At 46.9% G+C, this 9,404-nt stretch overlaps 1 protein-coding gene across 1 annotated transcript in view; it reads right to left on the bottom strand.

Annotated features, from left to right (window-relative positions):
* Window positions 1-3,303: 3,303 nt before the first annotated feature.
* TBX20 (T-box transcription factor 20) overlaps window positions 3,304-9,404 on the bottom strand; it is a 45,276-nt gene continuing 39,175 nt past the window's right edge. The window contains exon 8 of the mRNA XM_028526048.2: window positions 3,304-8,267. Coding sequence (XP_028381849.1) covers window positions 7,927-8,267 — 341 coding nt within the window. The 3' untranslated portion in view covers window positions 3,304-7,926. The remainder of the gene's footprint in view (window positions 8,268-9,404) is intronic.

Genomic DNA, 9,404 nt, shown 5'->3' with positions numbered 1-9,404 from the left:
GGTTGGTGCAGCGTGTTAGTCACAAGTACAGACAGGACTTGCATCCCGGCTTTCCCACTTACTGTAGGCCCCTTAATCACTCTCGGCCTCAGTTTTCTCATACTTCGAATGGGAATAATAATAGCCATTGACATCATAGAGTGGTTGCAAAGGCTGAGTAGAATGATGTATACAGAGCATAGAGATATAGTAAATGTTTTATGAAAGGTACAGTCATTATCAAATCAAGGCACAGGATGGAGAAGGATTATTTACAGTAATTTTTTCATGCCCAGGGAATCCAAACAACCAGCTATAATTCTTCCTGGAAAAAAAAATAAAGAGGTAAAAACAAACTAATATAAATTGAGAGCCTCAGGCCATACAATGCTATCCAATAGGCAACATTATCTTCTTTTTACAGATAAAATAAACTGAAGCAGAGAGAAGGCTCATGACCACTGACTGTTAACTCGAAAGTACACAAGATTCGCTCCCCTGGAAGTCCTCAAAGTTGACAAGTTGGGCCCTAAGGAATGAAAATAAAAGATTTGTGGGATATCTTTTTCTTTCACATTTTAAAGAAGCAGCTTTAGTGAGATGTAATTCACATACCATAACTTGCATTCTTTTAAGTGTAGCATCTACTGACTTTAGTATACTCACAAGGTTGTGCAACTAATGCCACATTCCCATAGTGGTATCTCCTTGTTGTTTTCATTTGCATTTCCCAAATGAAATACGGTGCTGAGCATCTTTTCATGTTCGTTCGCCATCTGTTTATCTTCTTTGGTGAGGTGTCTGTTGAGCTAGATCTTTTGCTCCTTTCTCAGAGATCAGTGGACTGTATTTATGTGGGTGTGTTTTCCGGGCTCTCTGCTGCTTGGTTGATCTTCTTGTCTGTTCCTTCACCGGGATCATATTGTCTTTATTACCGTAGCTTTGTAGTAAGTTTTGAAGTTGGGTTCTGTCAGTCCTCCACCTTTGTTCTGTTTCAAGATTGCGTTGGGTATTCTGGGTCTTTTGCCTCTCCGTGTAAACTTTGGAGCCAGTTTGCTGAGAGCCACATAACTGGCTGGGATTTTGGTTGGGAATGGAATGAATTTCTAGGTCAAGTGAAGGAGAGCTGGCATGTTGACAATATCGAGTCTATCTAGCCACAAAAATGGAGTATCTCTCCATTATTTATTACACCTCCTTTGATTTCTTTCATCAGAATTTTATAGCTTTCCTCCTATAGATCGTGCACACACTATTTTATTATATTTATACCTAAGTATTTTTGTTTCCCCTTTTTTGGTGCTCCTGTAAATGGTGTTGTATTTTTATTTCAAATTCCAATTGTTCATTGCTGGTAGGAAAGCAATTGACTCATTCATATTAACCTTCTATCCTATAAGTTTGCTACAAGCACTTAGTAGTTCTATGAGGTTTTTTTGGAAACATGTTAATGTTCTTTGTTTTCTTAAAAAATATCAGTAAGAATGAGAAGGAAGAAAAGAACCTTAAAACTAAGCAAGCTGAACAAATGAACTCAGTTGTATTGCAAATGAATGACATAGCCACACAGAAGAACAAGAAAGGAGCTAACCCACGTAACTGCAAAACATGTCATTTAACCGTAGACCCTGAGCTGAGAAGGAGGGAAACAGCTTCAAATCCCAAGTCTGGGTAGAAGGTGTATTTATCGTGGGTGTTTGAGGGAAGCGACATGAAACCAGCTGGCATGTCTGACAGATGAGTAAACGGTGCGTGGATGTTGTCGGACGCCAGGGCTCTCGCAGTGGGAGAAGGCAGGCATGGATGCGGAAAGGAGGACTCTGTGGGACACCTTGGCATTGGAGATATCGGCATACACTCGTGATTTCTAAGGCCTTTTGTACACACGCACACATATGTATACTTGAATGTGTGTTTGTACGCGTCTGTGTGTGCCTGTGAGCTGCAAGGGCCTGGCAGCGAACACACCCCGTTGGGCATGTCTACACCCAGATCTTGGTTCCTAATCCAGTTCCCTGACAAAAACGAGTCCCAGGCTCCTTGTAGAAATGGCTGGTGCCGGGGCTGGGGCAGAAGAGATACCAGATGAGCCCGGGAAAGCGTATTATGCCAGACATCAGAGAAGTGCTCAAAAGTACCTTAGGGCATGTCCCAAGGACACGGGAGCCAGCGCCAGGGGCTCCCAATGGCCAAATCTGGGATTGCATCAGGATAACTAGGGATAGTCATTGTCAGCCATTGAACAACAGGGTTTTATTTTTGTTTTTTTTTTTTCCAGGAGAGACAAAGAAGGTCCGAGGAACTAACTCAAATACAGGAGACTGAAGAAACATAACAAAATGCAGTATGTGACCCTGAACTGGGTCTGTACTGAAGGGAAAATGTGCTACAAAGGACATTACATGTGCTACAAAACTGGAGGGCAGACAGCCGATCACAGTACTGTGCCATTGCCGAGTTTCCCGAAGTTGCTAACTCTGCCATGGATTTTTCATGGAATCTCCTTTGTTATAGGAAATACCCTTTGAATTACTGCGGAACAGTAGGGCGTGGCATGTGAAACTTACTCTCAAATGGTTCAGAAAAACAATTTGTATATACATATAGTATGTGCATGTGTGTGTGTGTTTGCACTGCTCAGTGTGAGCACAAATGGCAAATGAAATGGGGAAGAAAGTTAATGGTAGGTGAACCTGGGTAAAGAGCATGCAGGGTTTTTTTAATGCAATTCTTGCGACAACTCGGTAAGCTTAAAATTACTCCCGCTGAAAGATTTTTACAAGAGTGGTGTCCGGCGTGCACGAGGAATGAAGGGTAAGAGGGCAGACCTCTGAGAGCAGCAGGCGCGGTAACGTCAGATACGCTGGAGGACTGCCATGCGGAAGGAGGATGGAGACCGAATTTGGCTAATCTTGTTTTGTGTCAGCCTGCTGGGTAATGTCATTACCTCGCGTCCCAGAGCTCGGGCCGGAACGAGAGGTAGGAGTCCTTCGAGCACTATGGAGTCTTCACGTCGCTCCGTGCAGAGGTCAAGGCCCCAGCATTCTACACGTTCACTGGGGAGTCAGTGAGGGAAGGGGCCTGGGTGCAGGAAAGGTGGCACTAGTGGGGACTTGAGAGCAGTATCTTCTCTCTGGGTTTTCAAAGGCAAGGTCAAAACCCTGAGTAGTGATCCAGTGGGCTGCACCTGGCCTGGGAGTGGCCAGTGGCGACCTTTGACCTTGCCCACTCCCCCTCTTTTATTTCAGATGAGGAAACAGGTGGCAAGAGTCACGGAGCAAACGGTGTCACATAAGGAAAGGTGTAAATGTGTGTCTGTATGTATCAAAACCACACCATTTTTAATGAAAGAAATTGATATGCACACGTTCGTACTTCTGTACAACTTTGGGTAATATATAATTTTAAGCTGTTTACAAATAACAGGTAATGCTTCCGATATTACATAATGTCGATAATACATTTCTAGCAGAAATAAATATATTGCACTTAAAAAGAACTTCATTAGATGTTACTTCATAGTCTCAGGCTTATAACTTCTTTTCTCATAAAACATTTCCCACGCCCGTCCCCCAGCCCCCGACACACACACTTCGTTCCGGTGACTGCGCGCACGCAGGTCGTCAAGCACATGAACACAGCAAACGACAGAGCGGTGAGCGAGTCTACTAAAAGGCTAATACAAATTTTTTTTTTTCCTTTAGGAAATCAAAGACCTTCTTTCAGGTGTCTGCAACTAAGAAGAAGAAAAAAAAAGCAACTAAATACAGTATTTTAATGTACCAGAAGTAAAATACAACAAATCGTATTTTTTGTCCAGAGGTATTATGTCACCAAAATGTTTTTATTTTAGTACTGGGGGGAGGGAATTGGAAGCAGTTAAGGCATGGACAGAGAGAGGAGGGCCAGAAAATGCTCTGGGACTATCTGCCTACCGAACAGCTACAAAGGAGCCCCTGCATACTTAAGTGTGCCGAAGAACGTGAGGTGTTGGAATATTGGTAACTGGGATGGAATGAACAGTAGTGAAGAAAGGATATTGATTTTCTTGGGTTTTAAGCGATTATGACCTTCCCTTTGCTCATTTACATAAAACCCTTGGATTCTGAAATAATACGGAAATGTTTAAAATCCACAGTCTATCCAGTGTGAGTCTCTCCAACAGCCAGCTGCAAACCTCTCCTGCCCAGTGCTTTCTGCACTGCCCGTGCAGGCTAGATTCAGGGTGTAACGTGGTTTCACCTGTAATAGTTATCAACTGCACACACGTTCCGCAACGAGAGCAGTTTTCCTTACCCAGTGACTGGGAGACTGAGTAAAAATACTGTTTTCCTCACAGTAGGGGTCCTGTCAATTACATAACTGAATTTTGAACTTTAGTTTCTGAGTCATGGCTAAACTTAACCGCGTATTTACTGGGGGGCGGGTAGTCACCTCACCCCCTTTACCAGAGGCTTATTTTCTCACTACAGTTCAGCTCAAATGTCAGGAGCCCAGCCTGAAGAGCGAATGTGAAATTCAGAATCGGGGTAAGTGTCCTAAATTCTTGCTGAAAAACTCATAGGCAGTATGGGGTGGGGTGAGGATGCTTTACTCCCAAGAATACTTATTTCCTGGGCTTTTACGGGGTTTCCTTTTCCCTTTCGGGGGCATGGGAGGTTGTGCAATGACAGGGATGTGGGTGAGGGCGGCAGAGGAGAGACCCTGGGACGCCCCGGATGTCAGCGTGACTCCCACACCCCGGGGGTTTTGCCAGGTGAAGAATCACCATCGGGAAGCTTCCCGATCGCCGCTCCTCCGGGCCCCCCCACCAGGAATGGCGGCAGCCCTTCCGGACCCCAGAACCCCGTTACCCACTCAGAAGGACCCCCAATGCGGCACGCATTCATTAATGCAAACCTTGCCACCTCACCGTTTGTGATACGTTACACACGAGCTGGATATATTTATCTGTACACTGCTAAGGGTGGGCAGAAAGGGGAGAAGATTTTACTAAGTCAAAGAGATAATAGAACTTAGAATTATTAGTAAATGCTTTTAAAATAAATCATACGCACAGGCCCTGCTCAGCTACGAATTCATTCCTTCGGGTTAAACAGAGTCGTTCTGGCACAGCCGTTTCTCAGCAGCCCTGCCTGCTAGCCATGCTTGTCCACACTGTCACCTACGTGGGGGGGAACCCTGAATTTACCCCAGTTATGCTGTAACTCATGCTCTTTATTATTCGCTTGGCTTTTTTTGCTAATTATTTATCTAATTGTTGCAATTGCTTTTGGTAAAACAGACATAACAGTTTTAAATCTTAAATACCCAAGAAGTTAAGTAAGTAAGAATCAACACCCCGAATAGCTCATAAGGACCGGACAGGGGGCGTGGGGAGCGGGTAAATTTCTACCCCAGTTCCCACAGCTGCAGGACTCCGATGCGGTTGGGCTCCACAGTTGTGCTTCTTTCTTTCTGGTTCAAATAAAGCCACCTGCTTCAAAATACACCCAGTTTCAAACTCCAGGAGTGATTTCCCAATAGCATGCTTTGACATCTTCACCTTTTCTCTCAGCACTCTCCTTATTTTTAGTCTTACCGCTCAATCACAAAGTAAAGTTAGGAGTCAGGAAATACTGATGCAAAATCATATTTACCAAAAAGCATACACCCTCCTCTGGGGTCCCGCGGATTGGGAACAGAGTATCGAGATGGTGTTAAAATGACCCTGTCGCTCTCGTTGAAAAGGACACTCAGGTGGGGTTCACCAGCCGTTCCTGGGGCATCGACTGGCACCGCGTGAGACAGTGTCTGCTTCTGTCGTCCCCACGTTAAGCAGCCGCACTCTGTCTTAGAAGGAGCCCTGGCAACAGGCCAGCGATTAAATATTAAATCCCTCTCCTAAGCTCCATGGATATTGAAACATCACTCGTGACTGCTTTTTAAAGGAAGTGCACAGCCGTGCTGTGTCGGAAGGAGAACCACCTGTGACTGCCATGGCCCTGCGTGTCAGAAGCTGTAGAGGAGCCCACGGCATCCGCCACAGGACCTTGAGCTGCTGGGCTCACACAGCCCCTGCTTCCCCACACGTAACCCCCGGGACACAGTGCAGAATGGCAGTGGCAATGACAAAGCCCGACGACAGCATCCCCTGGACGGACGACGCCATTTTGCCTTGTTTCATAAGCTGGAGATGCCCAAGAAAGGCACTTGATATGGAAAGGCCTAACATTAAAACAACCCAATAAAATCCCAGTGGAGTCTGCTGTGATAAGTATATTGCATTTACTCTGAAATACACCTCTCCTCTCCGGAGCAATAGTTCCCATCTCTTTGAACAGATTCAATATTTTTGCAGCCAGACAGAGTAAAACGAGTATTACATGGAACATGTAAATTAAATTAAAACCATTTGAGGGAGCTCTGTGAAGAGGGCAGGTTATACCCTACAATTAGACTGCATTGTATCTAAAGTCAAAATACCATAAGGCTCATTAAATTTCTGTTATTAGGGTAATGAACTCTTGCAGCATACCAAAGCACTACCCTGACAGTAAATGTTTACATATACTATGTTGCCCCAAAATAATAGAGATTATATATAACGAAAATATAATTAATTACCATACACCATTAAAGGGATTAAGAAGAAGATAGCAAAAGCTGAAAATAAGTGGGTAAATGTTCAGATTTACTTATAAGCCATGTTTCAGTCAGGGTGCCCTTGAGTTAACATGTCATCACATATCACAGGCTAGAAACCGGTCAAGGAGTCACTGAAAGTAACAGGAAGCAAAAAGGACAGATCAGGGAGCATGGACACACAGCTCCTCATGAGCAGCGCAGCTCTGATGGTGGCTGTGCGGGCGCTGAGAAGGGTCATTCGCTAATCCTTGTCAATCAGCGGGAGCAGCTAATCTAACAACCACGCAGATTTTCCAAAAATGAGAATTGGGCCTAGTGCCCTTGAACAACCAGCAGGTCTCCCAAGGCTGAAGTAACAATGAAGAGCCCTTCGGCACCCAGGGCCGGGAGATGCCTGTCAGAACCGGGCAGCCGCCTCTCCACCGCAGCTGCGGGTGGGAGCGAGCCCCACATGCCGCCCCGGGGTGGCTGGAGAGCGTGCCTCAGTGGGCACATCAGCCGTGGATTGAGAATGCAGCCCAGGAAAATAAACCCTCGGTTTCACCATGTAACACACAGAGCCTCCCACTTCCACACTGTATATAGGAGATTTTCCCTGCATTCGTGGCAAATAATTGCAAGAAAGAGAATTAAGAAGACTGTGAAAAAGAGCTCGGTGGGAACTGGCCCTTCGACGGTACCAAAAAGAACTCGTGAAGTCTTGACCCAGTGTCCAGCCACGGAACAGGATGCATTAGCGTTATCTCGGCTCCTCCCCCAGCAAAGCAACACAAAGGAGAACTAAACATGCTTAAGCTACAGCACTACAAATACGTCTCTATTGGCTCTCGTTCCCCACAGGGAGAAGTGGGCTTCAGCTAGTCATTACGCATTACGGTTGGTGTGGTATGTGGTATTGCCTCTCTGAAGATTCTTTTAACCTGCGGAAAGCAGGAAGAACACCCCCGCACGCTGATTGTATGCGTTACCGCGCCAACACAGCGTTTTTTAACCGCGAGGAGTAATGCACTTTAAGATTCATCTGCCTCGTGCTATTCAGCTTCCTGGGTCCATTGATGTCCTGTTAGTTGCGGGACTCAGGCCTCTCCACGGGTTCCTTCCCGAACCCAGGAGCCACCCCACAGCTCCAGGTGCATCCTGGTCCATGGTGCATGCTCTCCGCAGTAGGCTTCACTTGAGTCCAGGTGTCCTCGATCTCAGACCCCACGTCTCCTGCAGAGCCCTTGCTCCAACGCCCCACATCCCCCCCACCCCAGCGCTGCCCTGTGTTTCCATACCCACTTGCACATTCTGGATTGGAGTCTCCTGGTTTTACAAGAGTCATACGAACGGCGTCATCACGGCGGAGGAGTGGCGCAGTCCCTGGATAGCCGCGTAGGGCCCCTGCTGGAAGTAGTGATGGTACCGGGCCATGTGGAAGGACGGGAAGGTCGGGCCGCTCCCCTGCATGGGACTGGCGATGGCCGAGGGCGTCAGAGGCATCCCGAGTCGGCCGTAGGGCGGCAGCGAGCCCTGGATGGGGTGAGGGATGGGCGTCGCGATGGAAGCTGTGCTGGTGCCGAGAGCGGTGAGGGACTGCGGGTGCTGGAATCCAGGGAAACTGGACGAAGACGACACCCAGGAGCTGAGAGACAGGTTATCGGAGGTGGTAAAGGCCGACCCTGAAGGGGGAAACAGCTCGTTAGGCTGGAAGTTCTATTTCCGCATGCAAATCCAGAGCTGCAGGCTCCGTAAGGGCCGACTTATTTTAAGAAATACGTCGTAGATCTGCAATTCAAAAAGACAAACCTGTCGACCCGAGGCGAACCCACCTTTCCAGATAAGTCTCATTTACACCACGTGTGAAAGAGAGAACTGACTAAGCAAAGACTTAACTCGTTAGATGACCTGCGTGCTCCCAGACAGGGGCCAGAACCCTGGTACCCTCCCCGAAGGTAACGGACTGGCCCCTGTAGAGGACTTCCAGGTGGCTGGCACCTGTGCTACCCTCTGTGGCATCCCTGGCAGGGAGGCTGGGCACAGGGTCCTCAGAGTTACTGAGTTTCCAGAGCCACTGTGACCACCCACAAGAGTGTTCGTTCCTTCCTCCCTCCCGTCCTTCTTTTTTTTTTCATTTCTTTCTTTCTCTCTCTTTCTTTTTTTTTTTTTTTTTAAGATTTTATTTATTTATTTTTAGAGAGGGAAGGGAGGGAAATAGAGAGAGAGAGAAACATCAATGTGCGTTTTGCTGGGGGTTATAGCCTGCAACCCAGGCATGTACCCTGGCTGGGAATCGAACCTGCAACACTTTGGTTCGCAGCCCGCACTCAATCCACTGAGCTATGCCAGCCAGGGCTTCTCTCTCTTTCTTTTTTAAGCTTCTGTTCATTCTTTATTAACTATTTCACAAGGTACAAACTAACCTTTTCTTACATCGTGGCCTCCAGAAGCTGAAACAAGAGCTGACATGGAATCTTCCCACTGCATAATTCCTAGGGGCTCAATTTGGATTTTGTTATAAGAGATATCCTCTGTTGTGACTGATATGCTCTTTGTGTACTGTGGACGTTAAAATATGACCGAGCTCTCGCTGTGCATGCGAACACCCCTGTCGGCCGCCCTCTGGTGCCTTTTCTCTCTGGCCTCCCGGGTGCAGAGGGCTCTTCCCTGGACCTTTGTGCCTGGACCTTCCGGCTTTCCCCCACTCTCATCCCTGGGGCCACTGCCTCTGTGTTATTCCTCCCTTTGTAACGTGTTTTCAGTTTTGGTCATCATCCTAAGAAGGTATTCCTGACCTAAGTGGCACCGATTCGCAGATT

Source organism: Phyllostomus discolor, chromosome 10 (genome assembly GCF_004126475.2).
Source record: "Phyllostomus discolor isolate MPI-MPIP mPhyDis1 chromosome 10, mPhyDis1.pri.v3, whole genome shotgun sequence".
NCBI classification, from domain to species: domain Eukaryota; kingdom Metazoa; phylum Chordata; class Mammalia; order Chiroptera; family Phyllostomidae; genus Phyllostomus; species Phyllostomus discolor.
The sequence above is the reverse complement of the archived record's forward strand: the minus strand, read 5'-3'. Positions and strand labels throughout refer to the sequence as shown.